Here is a 20,377-nt window from a genome sequence, read left to right as displayed (position 1 = left end):
GGTGCTGCGATTCACTCCTTCCTGCTCTATCACAGTACATGGACATTGTCATTGTAGTGTTTTGGCGATTCAACAGAAATGCTCTCTTCTCTCAAGGAATGTGTTAATCCCTCCTATCCATATTAATTATACTAAATCGGCGACAATTAATATGGATCGGAGGAAGTGTTTATTTATTTATTTATTTTAACCATGATTGTGGGCATATGTTTCCACTGATAGTCTAAATTCAAAACTAGAGTATGTTGTGGTACCAAAACTTGACCAACAAACCCTTTGCACTTGTTACGCCTTGCTGCGCCATGTGGGCAAAGCCAAATGCAGAGAAGATGTTGTGTCCGTTCTTTTAGAATACACATCTATTTGTATTTCAGGATCTTATATATTATTAGTTATGTCGTTAAATACCTAGTTTCTTAGCTAATATGTACTCACATGGAATGTGTAGGCGGTGAATATCGACTTGACCTGCACGACATGCAAATTTAACTATATCCTAATGATTTATTAAGTTCGAATTTGCAAACTTAAGTATGAAAATTTAAATAATGACAAAAAAATGTATTAAGTTCAGAGGGGGCCTAAATGAATTTCTTTTATTAGATAGTAAGGGCCTGTTCGGTACGTCGCCAGCTCCCAGCTTCCACGAATCCGTAAGCGAAGCTGGCCCGAACGGCCCAGCTCCAGGAAGCTGGCTTCCCAGATCGAACCAGCATCGACGTGCAAAAACTTGGAGTTGCAGTTTTGTCGATCCCAGAAGCTGGATTCCTGGAGTTGGCGTTATTTACGATCGAATGCCACCGCGAAGTGCCTCACGTACCGGTTCGTTATGTTTCCCTCCGATCTGGGCCAAGCCCATCCTCTCTCCTCCTATTTCACACCCATCCTACCTGTTGAGCCGACTGGGCTCCAGCCCGCCTAGGCAGGCCGGCCTGCTAGCGTGACGAGAAGCCGAAGTGATCGAGCCGAACAATTTTCCATTGATCCCGATTCGTGGAAGAAGCTGGCGATCAAAAACAAAAGCTGGATTTGAGGATTTCCTGGAGCCAGGGAGTTGCTGAACAGGAAATTAACACATAAATTAAACGAGCATCCCACACTCGAAAAAGGTACCCCACATGGGCCACCCCCAGTCATTTACGTAGACAAAGTAGAAACATCACCAATTTCTGTACCGGTTCCGAAGAGCTAAGAAAAAGAGGATGTTTTGTTAATGGGAACAACATACTATTTATAGCTATTGTTAGAAAATGGAAATTAGCAATGCAAATGTCGCTTCTCTAACATTTTTAGTCACAAATTATATGCAAGTATGATGAATTTTGCCTCCTATTATAAGAACTAGCTATTTTCAATTAACTTTCTATGTTTAATTTACATTTTTTATCCACTCTTTGAATGCCTAAAGTTGAAGCTAGCCATTCAAACAAGTGCAAAAATAAATAAATAAATAAATAAATAAATAAATATGGAGGCTGCGGTTTGGCTACTCTGTGTTTACGCACAAGCCCGACAACTTCCAAAAATCATGGAATGCAGTCCATGTGGCTTTTAGCGACTCTTCTAGAGCTACTCTTACAAAAAAAACTAACAACATACTTTACTAGAGAATAACAAAACAATTTGGTTGGCAACCAATTGATAAATAACACTCCATCTGTTTCAAAATATTAGATGCATAGTTTTTTTAAAGTTAAATGTGTCCTATTAACCAAGTTTATTTATATTCAGAAAGATATATTAATATTTGTAACACTAAACAAATAAAATCTAAAGTATGGATCTATGATGGGTGAGATTTGGTGTCATGTACTTCAGATATACTAATATTAAGTTAAATGGATCTATGATGGACGTTGGTATCAAGCTTAGGGACGGTTTGTTGTCTTCCTAGTTTTGTCATGTCGGTCTTTATGTGATTTATATTTTAATCTTTATGATATGAATGAGACACATATCACTATAAAAAGAAATTATAGGCAGCGTATGTACGCTACGCATCTAATAATGCCGATTTAATATTGTAAATGTCAATATTTTTCTCTATAATTGAACTTTTCCAACATAGAGAAGTTGTCCTAAAGCATTTTGGTGTCGAACCAAATCGTGCTTATGCATTTTTAGGGAACCTAAGCATGTGCTAAACAGATGACATGTGATCTCCAACAAGATTAGGTTTCCATGAGTTGCCCCTCGTTTTCATTCGCTAACCCTAGGAAGCTAGGACGAACTCTTCCCTCTAGACTTCACTGACAATCTTGTGGATTTGCTTCCCCTCTGCCTGCCGCTTGGGCGACCGGAGGCGGGGAAGAAAATCGCGGTACCTCCACTCTGGTTAGTAGTTTAGTTAGGGTTTTCTTAGCCCTCGCAGGCGCGGAGCTCGGCCGTATGGCGACGCTACTTCTTCGCGTTTGTTTTCCGGCTCCGATCCTCCTTGAGTTCGTCCATCGAGCTCCGGTGTAGATTCATGCCATCTCCTTGGGCCGGTGAGCGTTTCTTTTATTGTTGTGAGATTTGGTGTCAGGTGCTTCAGATCTATGCAAGGGTTCAACGACGACGACTCCGGCTGCAGGGCGTTGCTTTCTTAGGGGCGCGTGCATGAGGACTTCCCGGCTGCCATCGACAAGGTCAAGCCGGCTCCGGTAGGGGATCAGCGGCGACAACGATGCGCCGACGGCTCGTTCTGGCAGCAGCAGTGGTTGTTTGGTGGTCATGGAATTAATCTCGATGTAATTTTATTATATTTGAGATGCTTTATACTTTCGGTAAACTTCAATTGTAGATCTGGATCATTTTGGCAAGAAAAACAAGAGAACCTAAGCTAATCATGTTTTTTTTTGAAAAATCTTTTTTTTGAGCAACTCTTTTTGAAAAATCTAAGCATATTTTTTTGAACATAGTACAGACGCAAGACATACGCACACCCTACCCCTATGAGCATCTCTGAAAGACTAAGCCGACATATCATCTTGAAATTTATGAAGTCGCCGTAGACACCTCGTCGTCGACGGGAACACCTCCTCCCACTAAATGCGCATCGCCGAGCACCAGGACTTGAACCCTAGTGGGCTGGGAATACCACAATCCTCTAACCATCCAACCACAGGTTGGTTCTTAGAAATCTAAGCATATGGTCGTGTTAAAAAAGATAGCCTACTGGGCTCTCGGACCTCGCCACTCGTAGTTGGGCCTCAGCTGTGGCCGGAAAAGCCCAAGAGTAGCCGAGGTGGGGCCCACCTACGACGGCGGCCGGGTCTCTCTCGCCCGATCCGTCGCTTGTCCGCAACCGCAAGCGAAGCAATCCATCCTCCTCCTCCTCCTCTCCGGCGGCGAGGGAGCGATCTCCGGCCACCGCCAGGGTTCGGCGCGCCGCCGCCGCCCACGGAAGCCGCGGGGACCCGCACCGGACGCCTCGTATCTCCGGCCGCCTTCTCAAAGGTACGCAGCAGCAGATCTCCCTCCGGCATCCCCTTGAGGCATCCACTCTTTCTTTGCCGGGCTCTGTTCTGGCCGGCACCGATTGTGATTGTGATTATGGCGCGCCTTGTTCTGGTCCATGGTCTGGTTCTTGATTCAACAACACGTCATAAGTTCCGTAAATTGATTGATGCGGAGGAAATAGCCCCATGGCGGACGGAGTTGAAAAAGACATCACATTTATGCCCCATGGCGTTCTAAAACGTGGCCTCTTTGGTAGTACTCCCTCCGTCCCAAAATTCTTGTCTTACATTTTTCTAGACACCGATGTATCTAATACTAAAATGTGACTTGATACATCCGTATTTAGACAAATCTAAGACAAGAATTTTGGGACGGAGGGAGTACTCCATTATTCTTTCGGAGTTTGGAGTGGCAAATCATCATTTTCTCCACACAAATTTGATAAGCATCACACCACCAAATCCTCTGTTATGCGATCTCCATTTTCCGTTTCTATTGTGTTTAGGTTACAGTTTTGTTGAGCCAGAACATGAACTCTGCCTTACTTCGTCCGCGGAACACCCGGCTAACGGTGTTTTCGTGTGCTGGGCGTTGTAGGTCTTGAAACATGGTGGCCATGTCAACGCTTGCCGCTGGATCGTTGCCGGGAACTGTGGTCCCCAATGGTCTTCTAACGAGGAGGATTCAAGGTAATGAATTGTTTTAAGAATTTAGGTTGTTTAATGCGCTCTATGGTGATGCATCAATTGCATACTCATATCTTGAGAAAGTTGCTTGGCGTCTTCTTTCAGTTCTAAGTCGATTATTATGGCCACTGAATCTTATGAGACATGTACATGCCAGCCATACAGTTCGAATGGTCAAAACAAATATGACCTGTACTGAAGAAACTTTGTGTCACCTTACAAAGGCTTAGCTCATTTGTTACTTTCCATACTCTGGGGGGTTCAGCTTATGTTGTTAGTGTAAAAGTTATGACTTGGCTCATCGTCATCCAGTGTGAAATCTTATAAGCATAAACATAAATGATGGCGGTAATTTTGCAATCTTTTGTAACCATGGAAAAGTCCCTGAATCTATCAAGGATTGAACTATTTCTGTGAAGTTTATGTTTTCTGGACACTAACCCTTTTCTTGTCTTTGCAAAGTTCTTGATGTAGCCTGCCTTGACCTTGAGTTACTTTTGTAAATGGTACGGGGCTGACAATGAGTTCACTTATACTCCCTCTGTACCAAAATACTTGTAGTTGGGGGAACTTGTACTAGTTCTCCCCAGCTACAAGTATTTCGGTACAGAGTTCGTACTTGATTTGGTCAATAGATGTTTCCTACGTTCACTCTCCGGACTCCTTTTTGATTTGTTCTTGTTTAGATGATGCACACAGATACATTTTGTGATCATCAAAACAACTCAAAATAGTTGTTCGACTGCAGCACAAAATTTTTAGTGCTGGTATGGAAAACAATTACAGATGTTTCGGGACCATTATATTGAGGCTGTTTTGAAAGTTGAAACCAGTGTATGACTCTCAAACCACTACTTCATGAAGTGATTTCAATGTTTCTGTCTCCCTTAATCATTGTCCTGTATTGGTGGTGATTTCGCTCCTCTGTCAGAAAAAATTCTTTGGTTACCACATTTCGAAAGCTTTTCATGGTCTGCTATTCTGCAGTACCGTGTCACCTTACTACTACCTCTGTTTCTAAATGTAAGACGCTTTGGCAGTTCAATTTTGAACTGCCAAAACGTCTTACATTTAGGAACAGAGGGTGTATCATTCTTCTTATTGCCTCATTCACAACTTTACAGCCTAGTGATGTTCAGGAAACTTGGTATAACCATTCCAGTACTGAAATCTTGACATCACGCCATTTGCCGTCTCAGCAATTACAATTTCGTAATCACATGAGAACGGTTCCTGAATGCTGCTTTTCCTAGCATGTTTGTAGTATTTATTTCTTCTTATCCCTATGTGCGTCATCTGAAGATGCTTATGGAAGTGTTACGGTTTGCGTAGGTTCACAATTTCAGAGAACTCAAGTTAACTGCATCTCATTTGAACGGGAAGTTTCTACTAAAGCAACACTGAGGGTAAGTCACAAATATTCAATGGATCCATGTCTATTTTTATCAACCTATATGTAAAATTGAGTGTTCAACGTTGAGAGTTTATCATTCAAATTTGATTATTTCTTATTAGATTGTTGATATTGAATTTAGGAGTATCTATTGTATTTTCATGTCCAAAATGGGAAGTTGGGAGCAGAACAGGTCGTGAGCTTGACATGCTTCATAACTTGTACACTTCTTCGGTTCTACCTCGTAACTTTAGTGCTCAATAAAATACTAATGTACTATATCTGGTCGCGATGATGCTTGCGTTCAATTGTGAATGTGTCCAAATGAAGAAGGGAAAGGGCCAGCTTGGTAAATTGATCATGGCCTGTTTCACTATCAGATCCTTTATTTGACTGTTTGTTCTTGTGGCAACTCTGTTTGCTTCAGAGTGTAAAATGCAGTGCTCAAACCCAAAGTGTTCAGCGCAAATCTTCAACCGCGACTGTCAAACGATCTGACCCCAAAGGTGGTTTTTTCTTTTCTGTTCTGTTCTGTTCTCACACTGCATGAAATTGAAATCTTGGTTCTCATCGGAGCGGACAATCACCCGACTTGGATTGCTTAATTTTGCTTCTGGTTTCAGGAAAGGTTCAAGGACCTAAGCTGGACGATGGAAGCGGCGGGTTCCCTCCGTTCCGGTTCGGCAAAGGAGGAGGCGGAGGTGGAGGGGGTGGCGGCGGCAGCAGCTACTTTGGCGGGTTCCTCCTCTTCACCATCGTGCTGCTCCTGGATTACCTCAAGGAGTTTGAGAAGTACCTGCTTGCTCGAAAGCACCGCGCCGGAGATGATGATGATGCGGGCTACGACACGAGCAGTGGGATGCTAGGGCAATCGTCATGATGAGTCTTGGTAGCAGTAGGCGTCTCTAGCTACTAGAAGTGCATCAGTCAGTTAACTGGCTTTGGTTATGTTACATATTCTTGTCTTGGAAAATTCATGCCTATGCGAAGCTCAAAATTATTTATAGGATTGTGTGTGGTGAGATGCTTAAACTTGATGCCATCTGGCTGTTGTGCCAAAATATGAAGAAATTCCATATATGCACAACCAATGTTTTGCTACAAGAATTTCCATGTCTGGATATTACCGTCGAGTGGCTATCGAAGATCGTGCGCATTATTTCTTCCCTCTTACGGTTGTGTTTGGCATTGCGATGGATTCTTGTAATCCTGTTTGTTCCTATTTTAGTTTTGTGGGGGTTGCTTTTGTCTACTTCTATGCCTAATTTTTCACATCAAATTGTCAAATAATTATTAGGAGAACATTTTGTTCCTATTTTAGTTTTGTTGGGGTTGCTTTTGCCTACTTTTATGCCTTATTTTTCACATCAAACTATGAAATATAAGCATTAGGATAAGATTTTTCTAATTCAGTGGCCGACCACGCACCTTCCACTTAATAATTGATTGATGATGTTGTCCAACAGAAAAGGGAAAATGGTAGGTAACCAAGCTTCTTTGCTGTTGCAGAACATACCAAAAGAGAATGAATAATGGAGGGACAGCCAAGCAAACAACAACAAAAAAACAAACAAAGGTGGAAGTATCATTTTGTTTTTCCTGTGTCAACCAATTTTCGACAGGGTGGATTTTTTTGTCAGGGGAACACATTATTCCGAACGGGAGATCATCGGTATATGCGCCATTCATATCTTCTTTCTAATGCTATATCTATGATTCAAGTTTCAAACTCTTCATTCACTGGATGTAGTCGTCGTTGTAGGTGTCGCTCATCACCGACACGAACCGCTCGAGCCACGGCAGCTGGTGGAGGTCCTTCATGGTGTCGACGATGTACGAGTCCGCCGCGCAGCGGGGCGGCGACGACTGCTGGCTCAGGTGGTGGTTGTCGCCGCTCAGGCTGAAGCCCCCCGCCAGGAACCGCTGGATGAGCGCCAGCTGCGCCCGCTCCTGCTCCGAGTAGCCGTCCGCTGCCGTGGGCATGCAGTCGAACGTGTCCCACGCCCAGATCTCAGACGCCTGGCAGGACTGCGCCGCCGAGGGCTCGGCGTTGTCTTCGTCCCAGAAGACGCATTGACATGCCTGCACGCCGTTGTTGTACTCGGCGCCACAGGAGTAGCAGAACTCATGGCCACACCTGCAGAAAATGGCAAAGGGCCTTCATTAGCCTGGATACAAGAATCGCACGAAAACGCACACATGAATGAATGAATGGATCTTCAATACTAAATGAGAGACTGCCCAGTAGTCTGCACTAAGTAGGAATATTATTCTGTTCACAGGCCATCAATTACTAGCCTTTTTAAATAATGTTCTAGAGATTCACTATTTTTAAGCTTTTGTCAAAATCTCATGCATCTCAGGGAATCTGAGGGTTAACAAGAAACGACGAGAAGGCTTTACTACACGACAAATTCAAGCTACGAATATCTGGAAAATGCAGGGAACAGACATGCAAAGCATACCAGCAAGTCATGTGGAAGCAGCCCTGCGTGAGTTCGATCATCCGTCGGCACCTCTGACAACGCCTCCAACTATTGTTTTGTGCTAGCCGATGCAAAGATAAGTCTCCTGCGCCTCTTTCCTCGACAGGCAGGCTCTGGTACTCGTCACACCCCATCATGATGTGCCAAGGCACTCCACAGTTGATACAGATATCTCCGTGGCATTCCGGGCACTCGATGCAATTGAGATCCGACTGACTGGACGAGCTTGCCCTAGAGAAGTGCTGACTGAGGTCTAACGAAACCGAACAGTTTGGATAGGGGCAATAGAACCCCTCCATGTCATAGGTGCTGCCAGCCACCGCGAAAGCGCTCTCCAGGGACTCGTAGCTGCCAACCGGAAGGAATGATTTACACTCGCCAGCAGAAATATGATATTTACACCTTAACTGTGGGCATCTAATAGGCAGCTTCGAGGCATGCAGCCTGTCTTCGACATACACAATCAAGCAACTGTAGCAAAATTTGTGGGAACAGCCCACCTTGATCATATGAGAACCTCGTCTTTCCTCGCAGCATAGCGGGCAGGTGGCAACCTCATAGGGAGATACATACACGATGCCTATTGCTTCTTTGGCCAACTTCAACGGCCTCTCAAGTTCAAAGCTAGGAAGCAATATTAGATCAAAGTCCTCCAACTTCTCAACCAGTTCAAGAATCCTGTGTCCTAAAGCTACCAAAAGCTGGTCTTCAAGAATTTCAGCTTCTGCAATCTGCCACAGAAAAATAAAGAAAACAAAGACTTGTTCAGTTGACTTAATCCAAAAATTCTATAGCACTGAAGTTCACACAAGAAAGTTAATTAATTGAGAAAAAAAGCACATCAGACTGGCAAGTATTCTATAGCTTCTACATGGAATACCTTAAATAGGGCGCTGCATGCACACTCACTGCATATTCACATTTCACCATTCTGTTCCTCTTATTTTAATTCTAACAACATTTTTCTGTAACAACTACGGCTTTGTATAAATCAGCCATGAGGCCAATAGGTCAGAATTAGCTTATGGTTATCCAGATTTAGCAGTCAAGATTGTGAATTTTCCAAGATGAAATGCACCGTCCTGTGAATACACCTCAAGAAAGCAACAGCAACACTCAATTTGATTAAACTGAAGAGACTGTTGATTTTTTATTTTTATTTTGGCAAACACAAAGTCTGACTGAAAAATCATCAGTCAGCGAGCTGACTGAAACTAATATCTTTAGTGTATCCAGTGATATGAGCCAGTATAGAACATCTACTGCAAAAACCAGAAACTCTTGCCTGGAAGTATAGCTTCTCCGAATTAGTGAAGGCGAAGATCTTGCGTATGCCCTTCTGCAATGCCACCAACAGGCCATCCATGAGCGCCAAGTGCTCAGCCACCAGCTCATCCACATAGAAATCCAGCTTCTTCTGCACCCTATGAAGAGGCACCCCAGGTGTCCGCTCCATCACCACGCCGATCCCGGACAGCTTCTTCCCATCAGTGTCCGAGCTCGACACGCCCTTGAAGAAGAGCCGCACTGAAGTCTCGTCGAGCTCCGCTTCGGAGACGCCGGCCGTGAAGGACTCCTCCGTGTCCTCCCACTCCTCCTCGTCCCCACAGCAGCTCCTGAAGTCGTCGTCGCCTCTCGAGTTGGCGGCGACGTCCTCGCCTCTCGAGTTGGCGGCGACGTCCTCGGCGCTCGGATTGCCAGCGGAGCCGTCGCCGGCATCATACAGCCTCTCCTCCATCCTCAAACCCAATCCAGTCAAAATGACCTCCCCTCTTAAAAATCAGCTAAAAAATCATTTCAGCCCCAGTTACAGCAATCCTCATCCAATCTGCTCCGACGGCTACCCCCACAAGGCTGGGAATCAGAAACAGCGCGAGATTCTGGCTCAGAAGTTGACGGAGAAGATGGCCAGGAAGCACCAGGCGGAGCTCCACAGCGCGAATTCCACCGCGGCGATGGCGAAATTGGCCGGGACCGCCACCAAATTCACCCAGACGTCGGAGCCCTCCACAAATCTCCAGCTGCTCATACGCGGCGCTCGATGATTCGGCCCCAAGAATCACCCGCCACGGGCTCCAGCCGCCGAATCTGCAAGACAAAAATCACCAGAATTAGACAGAAGCTCCGCGCAACGAATCGCTGAAAGCCCCACAGAGATGCCACGAATCGGCCGTCGATTCCGCAGAAACCCGGCCTGTCAGATCTAGAAAAGTTGTGGCATTCCGTCAAGGAAAGAAATTCCGGCAGCTCGAAATTCAGAGCGGGCAAAGAAAATCGCAGGACGCGCACCCCCTTTCCCGTGCACCGAGCAAAACCGCGGAGTTTGCAAGGAGGGGGCCGGGGACGAACCACGGATTTCGCTCCCGGCGCGCGGCAACCGAGGAAGAACGAACGAGCAGCCCTCCGGATTTCAGCTCGGAGGGGAGCACGGGGAGTGAGCGGAATTACCTGGCACAGGAGGATGCGGGGGTCACATGGAGTGCGGGATCATCGGGGGCGCCGGGAGGGGGTGGCCGCGGCGGGCAATGGGGACAAAGACGGGAGCTTTTCCGCCAGCGGTGGCTTCCGTGAGGCAGCGGAGGAAGAATTGATTCTTGGGGGGCAGAGGGATAGAAGGGGAGGTGGAGTGCAGTTAAAGCAAGAACCCTAATAATTCCGTCTCCTGCGGCCGCTGGAAATGATTTTCTTTTTTTTCATTTCAGCTTTGAGAGGCTACATTTGCGGTGTGATCCCTACGGATGCGAGTAATGCGGCTCCGTTCATCAGAGGGCTGGTGTAGGGTCGCTCATGTTGTTCTCTGCGTCTACCGAGCTAAACGAAGCTTGGGAGGCCTAATTAGTAAGGTTTAGTGGCAGGCTTCACGGCCGTCCGGGCGATATTGCCGGGTCATCGAGATGATTTACGAGTATGGTGTATGGGGTTGGTGGAGCAAAAGGGTGCAATGGTGTGCCAGCAGACGAGGACGTGGGAGAATGATCCTGGCGATGGAGTAGGAAGGGGCCATGGTGGAGTCGGAGGGCGAGGCACAACGTCGAGCCGACGGATGCGGTGCATGATGCAGTTATGGTGGTATGTCGGTGATTCCTGGTGCCTCCTATGCCTATGTCTATCGGGTTCACGCCCCCTGATGTGCATAGGTATGACGAACGATGCACAGAATGTGATTGGAGAATTCGAGGATAGAAAGGTGAAATGAGAAATAAACTATTTACTACTTGTCTAGGGAGCCTTTGCTTCTTATAAAAGTCTTGGATGATAAACACTGATGTAAACTCCTTTATCCTCCGTTAGGTTAATAGAGAAAAAATCGCTTATTATGTGGTTAGTCCTTTGGTGGGTCGGAGGCTATGGAAGCTCTGCCAAACCTTTTGAAGAAATTATGAACCGTCTTGAAGCAAAGAAAGGCGGGGGCTCTAGATTCAGTGCCAAGTTTAGTCATGTGTATGGAAGTGAGTGAGTGAGGACAGGATGCCTAGTGTTAGAAATGAGTTATTTGACCGTTGAATAAAGCCTAGCTAACCTTGGGAGTTGAAATTTCATTACTTTCAGCCTTTGTACCCATTTCTATTCGCTTGGAGGAAAATTTGGTTTGTTGGTAAAGATTTGGAGCTTAATTTTGACATCCTTAGCGTATACAATTAGTTTAAACGGTGTTTTGAACCATTTTTCAGACCACATGATGGATGGTTCTAGGTTTGTCTACGAGTTAAATTGCTCCACTAAGCCCTATGTGACAAGATGAATATGCATCTAGCCAACCCATTCACAACAACAAAATCATGGAACATAAAACTCAATAGTATAACCAAATCATAACCTTTGTCCGATAGCACAATTAGTCAATTGCATGCTCAACAAAAATATAGTTTTAAAGCTGAATGCCCTAGAGAGAAGGGATTCTAAATATCAATTTTGCGTAAACTTGTCAGATCTAGAACAAAGTTGGAGCATTCAATCAAGGCAACAAGTTCAAACTGCTCAAAATTCACTTTAAGAAAAAGTCGCCAATGAGCAACAAGTTTCTTTTGAGTAGTCAAAGCTATCCCCATAAAACTAAGGAATATGGTTTCAACCCGGACTACCTTACCATCACACCAATGTAGTTATTTCTATAAAACCGGCATGATGTCCGCAACTTTAGCATGCTCCCTCTTACCTCCCCTTTTCACATGAGAGGTAAAAGTACATAATAGATCCGAGCTGTTGATTTGATTAAGCAGTGGTCTGATTAACTCTTACCTTCTTACCTTCCATGTGAAAAGAGGGGGTAAGAGGGAGCATGTTCAAATTAATCTTGTTATAAACATGGTATATAGGCATGTGCTCATATATTTTTAATTTGTTTTTGATACCTACCAGGTCCAAGTGTTGGTGAACTAACGACATCGATAGTTCCTGGTGCCTCCTATGCCCGCATCTATCACCATTATTCTCATGAGAAAACCCCTTGTATGTTCTTGGAACTCCTTTGTTTGGTCATGCGCTATGAGCACTTGGACATTCCTTTAAATAGACTATGTATTTCCTTTGGCCATCTTTAGAAAGAACTAAATTGTTGTAATGAACTATATATCAAGATCAAAGATGCACCTAGCTAATACCTTCATCATTACAAAATTCATGGAGAAACCAGATCCAATAGTTGTCATTCCGCTCGTCACTTAGAGAGAAAGGAGTGCACTAAGTAGAGCCAACACCGTCGAGTAATGCAAGGAAAATAACCTGGCGACACCTTTCGAATATGCAATATAGATGGAGAAATTTGGACGACGTAGTAAAATCTCTATATTTTTCTATTGCATGCTCGCACCATTTTAGTTGGTCTCTGCTCGAGGAAAAAAGCATGACACGACACCCCTTGTCAGAATTCAGAGCAGATACGATGTGAAAATCATCTAGATTGATATTTAAAGTTAGGGTAGATGTAGCAATTGGTTGACTGGATTGATTGCAGATTAATTAGTGATTGTGATGACTGAATGAACGAAAGCAAAAAAGTTAATAGTGTTGCAGTTTAGGGCCCACCGCGGCTCTTGAGCCATGGGAATGAGGCCCTATTCCGTGCACGTCTCTAAATGGTCATGTACGTGTCCGCGTTGCCACATGAATGAATGCGCCAGTTTGGGCGTGGTATCACAACCACTCATAGCTCCATTGACGAACAAATAAAACCCAAAATGTACATACATATGTCTCTCTATCTTTCTTTGGAGCATGCATCACACAATTAAATTGTGGAGCAACGGATCAACTGTTGATTCCTCGAAAACTCGGCCTGACAGATCTAGAAAAGTAGGAGCATTTGGTCAAGGCAACAAAATCCAGTAGTTCACAATTCAGAGTAGGCAAAAAAATCGCAGGCGTCAAGGGGGATGCGCCCCCCTTTCCGCGCACCGAACAAAACTGCAGAATTTGTAAGGAGGAAGCCAGGGATGAACCACGTATTTCACTCCCGGCACGCGGAAATCGAGGAAGAACAAACAGCCTTCCGGATTTCAGCTAGGAGGGGAGCACGAGGAGTGAGTGGAATCACTTGGCAAAGGAGGCGAGGGATCACTTGGAGTGCGGGATCATCGGGGGGCGTCGAGAGGGAGTGGCCACGACGGGCAATGGGGATAAAGGCCGAAGCTTTTTTTTCGCGATGGCTTCCATGAGGCAGTGGAGGAAGAATTGATTCTAGGGGAGAGAGAATGGGGAGGGGGTGGTGGAGTGCAGTTAAAGCAAGAACCCTAATAATTTCGTCTGCTGCAGCCGCGTGGAAATAATGGCTTTCATTTTTATTTCTCATTTCTTCTCTGATATGCTACATTTGCAGTGTTGTCCCTGTGGAAGAGAGAAATGTGGCTCTATCCATCGGAGGACTCCAATAGGCTCACCGATGTTTTTCTCTCCATCCACCCAACTGAAGGAAACTCAATCTCTACACCAAGTAAGATGTAGTGCTAGGCTTTACAACCGTCTACATTGTATTATCGGGTCATCGAGATGGTTTGAGAGTGTGGCGTGCGGGGTTGGTGGAGCAAAAGGGTGCAATGGTGTGCCAGTGGATGAGGCGGTAGGAGAATGGTCGAGATGATGGAGTGGGAGGGCGCCATGGTGGAGTAGGAGGGCGAGGCGCGGCGTCAAACCGATGGAGGTGGTGCATGGTGTAGCTATGACGACATGTTTGTGATTCTTGTTGCCTTCTGTGCCTATGTCTAACGGATTCATGTCCCCAATGTGCATAGGCACAACGAACGACACATGAAATATGATTGGACAACTCAAAGATAAAATGGTTAAATGAGAAATAAGCAATTCACCACTAGTGTGTATGTGCGGGGGAGGGGGTGCTCCTTATAAAAGCCCTGGATTGTAGGCACTGACGTGGAGTCATTTATCCTCTGGTAGTTCAGCGGAAAAAAATCTCTTGTTATGTGGTTAGTCCTTTGGTGGGTCGGAGGCTATGGGAGCTTTGTCAAACCTTTGAACAAATTATGAATCGACTTAAAGCAAAGAAAGGTGGGGGCTTTAGATTCAATAGTCATGTGTATGAAATTGAGTGAGTGGGGCCAGACCCAGTATTAGAAATGAGTCATTGGTCGTTGAGTATAGCCTAGCTAACCTTGGGAGTTGAAATTTCGTCACTCTCAGTCTTTGTTTCCATTTCTATTCACTTGGAGAAAAACAAAAGGTTGGTTTGTTGCTAGTGATTTGGACCTTAATTTTGCTATGGGGTTTAAATGATGTTTTGAACCACTTTTCAGACCACACAATGGATGGTCTTAGGTTTTTCTAGGAGTTAAATTACTCCGCCGAGCCTTCTGTGGAAAGTAGAATATGCATCTAGCCAACCCATTCACGACTACAAAATAATGGAAAATAAAACTCAATAGTTATAACCAAATTAGAAGCTTTCTTCGATAGCACAATTAGTCAATTGCATGCTTCATATTAAAGCAAGAACCCTAATAATTTTGTTTCCTACAGCTGCGTGGAACTAATTGATTCAATTACTGTTTTCTTTCTCATTTCCCTTTTCATTAGCCACATTTGCACTGTGGTCTCTATGGAAGTTAGAAATGCAGCTATATCCTAGGAATCTTGTAAGCTTGTCAATATTATTTTCTCCATTCATCCAGCTAACGGAAGCTAAAAGGCATACAATTAGTGTGATTTAGTCTTGGGCTTCACGAAAATATTGGTAATATTGTTCCACTACGGAGATGTTATGGGCATGTGGCGCACGGGGCTGCCATAGCAAAAGAACAATGGTAGGCCGTTGGAGGAGGCGAGGGGAGATTAGTCGAGACGATGGAGTAGGAGGGCAAGGCACGCTGAGAAATTGATCTAGTGCATATTGTGTTTATGGTGGTATGTTGGTGATTGCTGGTGCCTTCTATGCCTATTTCTATACAATATATACCCCTAATGTGAATAGACACGACAAATGATACCAAATGTGATTGGACTATTTGAAGATAGAAAGGTGAAATGGTTAATAAGCTATTTCATAGGGCGGGGGGGGGGGGGCTTGTTCCTTATAAAAGCCTTGGATAGTAGGCACTAACATGAAGCCTTGTCCTCCGGTAGGTCAATATCTACAAATCTCTTACTTAACTGGTTTGTCCTCTGATAGGTTAGAGGTTATGAAACTTTTGTCAAATCTTTGGGCAAAGGATGAAATGATTTGAAGCAAAATAGGTGGGGCTCTAGATTCCATGATGATTTTAGTCATGTGTATGGAGATGAATGAGTCGGGTCCAGTGTGTAAGAAATGAGTTATTAACTATCGAGTATGGCCTAACTGAGCCTTGGGAGTTGAAATATCATCACTTTCATCCTTTCTTTCATTTTCTCTTTGCTTGGAGCCAAACCAAAATCTTGGTTCACTGCTAAGGATCTCCACTTAATTTTCATATCCCCGATGTATGGATTCAATTCAAACGGTGCTTTGAATGCTTCGGACCACACCGTGGATGGCCTTAGGTTTTTTACGAAGAGTTAAATTGCTCCGCTGAACTTTGTGTGCCAAGATCAATATGCACCTACTCAACACATCAGTCATTACAAAATTCATAGAAAATAAACCCAATAGTCGTGGCCAAATTTAGAAGCTTTCTCCAATAGCAAAACACCGCTCTTCAAAATGTTTAGCTTAATATTTGAAATCCCTAGAGAGAAGTGACTTTAACTATCAATTGTGCACAAAGTCGAGCAGGCAGGATTAGAAAAATTTGCTTCTATTTTATTTTATTTTTCATTTCACCTTTGATTATCCCTATGGATGCGAGTAATGCAGCGCTATGCTTGGTGGCTGTAGGCTCGCTCATGATTTTTCTGCGTCCACCCACCTAAACGAAGCTCGGGGCATCAAGCTAATAAGACTTAGTGCTAGGCTTCATGACCGTCTGGGTAATCTTGTAGGGTTACCGAGATGATTCAACAGTGTGGTGTATGGGGTTGGTGGAGCGAAAGGGTACACTGGTGTGCTAGCGGACAAGATCATGGGAGAACGGTCAAGACGATGGAGTAGGAAGGCGCCATGGTGGAGTAGGAGGGTGAGGCACATCGTGAAGTTGAGGGAGGCTGTGCATGGTGTGGCTATGATGTTATGTCGGTGATTCATGGTGCCTTCTATGCTTATGTCTATTGGATTCATGTCTCTAATGTGCATAGGCATGGAAATGATGCACAAAATGTGGTTAGATAAATTGAAGATAAAAACTTAAAGGAGAAATAAGGTATTCACCACTTGTTGGGGGAGCCTTTGCTTCTTATCAAAGTTCTAGATGGTAGGCATTGACATGAAGACATTTGTCCCCCGGTAGGTCAGTAGAGAGAGAGAGAGAGAGAATATCTTATTGTGTGGTTAGTCCTCTAGTGGGCCGGAGGCTAGGGAGTTTTGTCAAACCTTTGAACAAATTATGAACTGACTTAAAGCAAAGAAATGTGGGTGGGTGGGTGGGGGGCTCTTGATTGAATGTCAATTTTAGTCATGTGTATGGACTTGAGCCAGTGTGGCGCAGATACCCAATGTTAGAAACAAGTTATTAACCATTGACTATAGCCTAGCAAACCTTGGGAGTTGAAATTTCATCACTTGCAGCCTTTGTTTCCATTTTCTATTCGCTTGTAGCCCAACAAAAACTTGGTTTGTTGCTAAGGATTTCTATCTTAATTTTGACATCTCGAGTGTGCCAAGATAACCAATCAAAGGTTCAAGCATTGCTTTGAACCTTTTTTAGATCACACAAAGGATGGTCTTAGGTTTTTACGACGAAACTCTATGAGCCCTGTGTGCTAAGGTGAAGATGCATCTAGACAACACATTAATGAAAAATAAAACCCAATAGTTGTGACAAGAATTAGAAGCTTTCCCCAATAGCACAATGAATCAATTGCTAAATGAAATTGTAGTTTAAAAGCTGAAAGCCCTAAAGGGAAGGTACTATAACTATCAATTTTGTGTAAATTTGCCAGATCTAGAAAAAAGTAGGAACATTTGTTCAAGGCAATAAGTTCAAGCTGCTCAAAATTCAGAGTAAGAAAAATTCACCAACGAGCAACAAGTTTCTTTTGAGCAGTCACATTGCAGTGTTATCCCTGTAAAACTAAGGAATACAACACTCTGAGACTACCTTACCACCTCACCGGCGTATTTATTTCTATACAACCGACATCATGTCCATGACTTTGTTATAAACATGGCATGTAGGCTTGTGCTCATATATTTTTTATTTCTTTTTGACACCTATGAGGTCCAAGTGTTGGCGAACAAACAAAATCAATAGTTCCTCATGCCTCCTATGCCGGCATCTATGCATATTCCTAACATTTAGGGACTCAACAAACAATGCTCTTCACTATTTGCTTGGCAGAAATCTTGCTCCTTATAAAAGCCTTGGGCGATATCGATAGGCATTGAGATGCATCATATGTACCTTCACAGATAAATAGTTAAAAATATCTGGCTATTTCGGTGATACTCTAGTAAGTCGAAAGCTATGAGAACTTTGGCAGCCATTAAAAATGATGGATTTGTTAGCCCATCTATAGTGTTGGACCAATACGAAGCAAAAAAGGATGGGCTCCTAGTGAAATTATAATTTTACTCTGGTGTATGGAGATGCATAAGTGGAGCTAATTTGTAAAAAAAAATTGAGTTATTGACATCCTAGTTTTGCGTCGACGAACCTTAGGAGCTAAAATTACTCCAAGTTTCAGTCTATTCCTCTATTCGCTTGGAGCCAAACCAAATACTTGGTTTGATGCTAAGGATTTCTGACTTAATTTTGATGTATAGTGCGTAGACCGCCTTCCGACCACACAGTGGATGCTCTTAGGGGTCTAAAAAACTAGAGTTAAATTACTCTACCAAGCTCTTTGTGCTAAGACTATACTGCAGCTAGTCATCACATTAATTATTTACAGAACTCATGGGAAATAGAACGCAAAAGCTATCATCATGTTCCTAACCCCATAGCACTTTTTTTCATGCGCCAACAATTTTTTTCATGGGAAAACAATTTGTTATGTTCTTGGTACTCCTTTGTTTTGTCAGACGCTATGAGCACTTGAACATTCCTTTAAATAAATAATGTATTTCCTTCAGGCATCTTTATAAAGAACTTAATTGTTGTAATGAACTATATATCAAGATAAAGATGAATCTAGCCAACACCTTCATCATTACATAATTCATGGAGAAAACCGGATCCAATGGTTGTCAATCCGCCCGTTCCTTAGAGGGAAACGAGTATGCTAAGTAAAGCCAGCATTGCCAAGTAATGCAAGTAAAAGAAGTAATGACACCTTTCAAATATCCATACATTATTCACACGGAGAAACTGAGATTATGTGGTAAAATATCCATTTTTTATATCGCACCCCTGTCACCATTTAGTTGGTCTCAGCTCGCTGAAATAAAGATGACATGGAACCCGTTGTCGAAATTAGGAAAAAAATATGAGGTGAAAAAACATGAACGCAAAAGATTGATATTTTAGGTTAGGGTGAATAAAGTAGTTGGTGGACTGGACTGAGTGCAGATTAATTAGTGACCAGTGAGTGAATGAACAAAGCAAAAAGTGGTTAACAATGCTGCGGCCTGGAGCCCACAGGAATGAGGCGCCTGGAAACTATCCCGTGTGTGTCCGTATCGCCACATGAATGTGTCGGTGACACTGGAAAGAAAAAATCAGAATGTATTAGTTGAGGCTCCACCAACGAACAAACAGAAACTCAGAGCGTGCGTACATGTTGTCTATTTTCTTCTTCTTTGGAGCAGGCATCGCTCGGGTGAGCTACAAATTAACTGTCAATTTCACGGAAACTTGTCAGGCAGATCTAGAAAACCTGGAGCAGTCGGTCAAGACAACAAATTCCAGCAGCTCAAAATTAAGAGTAGTCAAACAAATCGCCAACGGCAAGGGTGGGACGCACACCACTTTCCCGTGCACTGAAAATACTACGGAATTTGCAAGAAGGAAGTCGGGGATGAACCATGGATTTTGCTCCCGGCGCGCGGCAATCAAGGAAGAGCGGACAGCCCTCCGGATTTCAGCTCAGAGGGGAGCACGGGGAGTGAGAAGAATCACCTGGTGGAGGAGGAGGGGGTCACATGGAGTGCGGGATCATCGGGGGGTGCCGGGAGGGAGTGGTCACAACGGACAATGGGGACAAAGGCTGAAGCTTTCCCGCCAGCGGTGGCTTCCATGAGGCAGTGGAGGAAGAATTGATTCTTGGGGGCAGAGAGATAGAAGGGGAGGTGGAGTGCAGTTAAAGCAAGAACCCTAATAATTCCGTCCCCTGCAGCCGCGTGGAAATAATGGCTTTCATTTTTATTTTTATTTCTCATTTCTTCTCTGATATGCTACATTTGCAGTGTTGTCCCCGCGGAAGAGAGAAATGTGTCTCTATCCATTGAAGGACTCCAGTAGGCTCATCGATGTTTTTCTCTCCATCCACCCAACTAAAGGAAGCTCAGTGTCTACAACGTGTAAGATATAGTGCTAGGCTTCACAACCGTGTACATAGTATTGTCGGGTCACCGAGATGGCTTGAGAGCGTAGCGTGTGGGGTTGGTGGAGCAAAAGGGTGCAATGGTGTGTCAGCGGATGAGGTGGTAGGACAATGGCCGAGATGATGGAGTGGGAGGGCGCCATGGTGGAGTAGGAGGGCGAGGCCCGACGTCAAACCGACGGAGTCGGTGCATGGTGTAGTTATGATGACATGTCGGTGATTCCTGGTGCCTTCTATGCCTATCTCTAACGGATTCATGTCCCCGATGTGCATAGGCACAACGAACGATGCAGGAAATATGATTGGACAACTTGAAGATAGAAAGGTTAAATGAGAAATAAGCTATCCACCACTTGTGTGTGTGTGGG

At 44.1% G+C, this 20,377-nt stretch overlaps 2 protein-coding genes and 1 long non-coding RNA gene across 4 annotated transcripts; 1 reads left to right on the top strand and 2 right to left on the bottom strand.

Annotated features, from left to right (window-relative positions):
* The first annotated feature begins 3,251 nt into the window (after nt 1-3,251).
* Nucleotides 3,252-6,611, top strand: LOC119307073 (protein FERTILITY RESTORER RF2, mitochondrial-like). Its single transcript, XM_037583159.1, has 5 exons — nt 3,252-3,438; nt 4,039-4,130; nt 5,460-5,533; nt 5,948-6,026; nt 6,144-6,611. The coding sequence occupies exons 2-5, from the start codon at nt 4,049-4,051 to the stop codon at nt 6,398-6,400; spliced, it is 492 nt and encodes a 163-aa protein (XP_037439056.1). The 5' UTR covers nt 3,252-3,438; nt 4,039-4,048; the 3' UTR covers nt 6,401-6,611.
* Nucleotides 6,612-6,997: 386 nt separating this feature from the next.
* On the bottom strand, nt 6,998-10,630 carry LOC119307071 (ATP-dependent RNA helicase DEAH12, chloroplastic-like). Of its 2 annotated transcripts, none has more exons than XM_037583155.1 (4): nt 10,455-10,630; nt 9,292-10,094; nt 7,986-8,737; nt 6,998-7,657 (listed from the first exon to the last, which is right to left on the bottom strand). In XM_037583155.1, exons 2-4 carry the CDS (start codon nt 9,742-9,744, stop codon nt 7,258-7,260), a joined length of 1,605 nt encoding a protein of 534 aa, XP_037439052.1. In that variant the 5' UTR covers nt 9,745-10,094; nt 10,455-10,630; the 3' UTR covers nt 6,998-7,257. The 2 variants fall into 2 exon arrangements, with proteins under 2 accessions (XP_037439052.1, XP_037439053.1); XM_037583156.1 differs by lacking the exon at nt 10,455-10,630 and adding an exon at nt 10,356-10,378.
* An 8,076-nt stretch (nt 10,631-18,706) lies between these two features.
* Nucleotides 18,707-19,658, bottom strand: LOC119305365. The gene is made up of 3 exons (XR_005148640.1): nt 19,586-19,658; nt 19,245-19,302; nt 18,707-19,171 (listed from the first exon to the last, which is right to left on the bottom strand). It is a non-coding gene; the product is annotated as an uncharacterized LOC119305365 (long non-coding RNA).
* Between the last annotated feature and the right edge of the window lie 719 nt (nt 19,659-20,377).

This window comes from Triticum dicoccoides, chromosome 5B (assembly GCF_002162155.2).
Source record: "Triticum dicoccoides isolate Atlit2015 ecotype Zavitan chromosome 5B, WEW_v2.0, whole genome shotgun sequence".
Classification (NCBI taxonomy): Eukaryota; Viridiplantae; Streptophyta; class Magnoliopsida; order Poales; family Poaceae; genus Triticum; species Triticum dicoccoides.
Note: the sequence above shows the minus strand (reverse complement) of the source record. Positions and strands in the feature narration are given on the sequence as shown.

Coding starts and splice junctions, on each gene's coding strand:
- LOC119307073 (XM_037583159.1), top strand. CDS start 4,049: ATGGTGGCCATGTCAACGCTTGCCGCTGGATCGTTGCCGGGAACTGTG. Junction 4,131..5,459: donor TCTAACGAGGAGGATTCAAG/GTAATGAATTGT, acceptor CGGTTTGCGTAG/GTTCACAATTTCAGAGAACT. Junction 5,534..5,947: donor CTACTAAAGCAACACTGAGG/GTAAGTCACAAA, acceptor TGTTTGCTTCAG/AGTGTAAAATGCAGTGCTCA.
- LOC119307071 (XM_037583155.1), bottom strand. CDS start 9,744: ATGGAGGAGAGGCTGTATGATGCCGGCGACGGCTCCGCTGGCAATCCG. Junction 8,738..9,291: donor CGGAGAAGCTATACTTCCAG/GCAAGAGTTTCT, acceptor TTTCTGTGGCAG/ATTGCAGAAGCTGAAATTCT. Junction 7,658..7,985: donor TGCTTCCACATGACTTGCTG/GTATGCTTTGCA, acceptor CATTTTCTGCAG/GTGTGGCCATGAGTTCTGCT.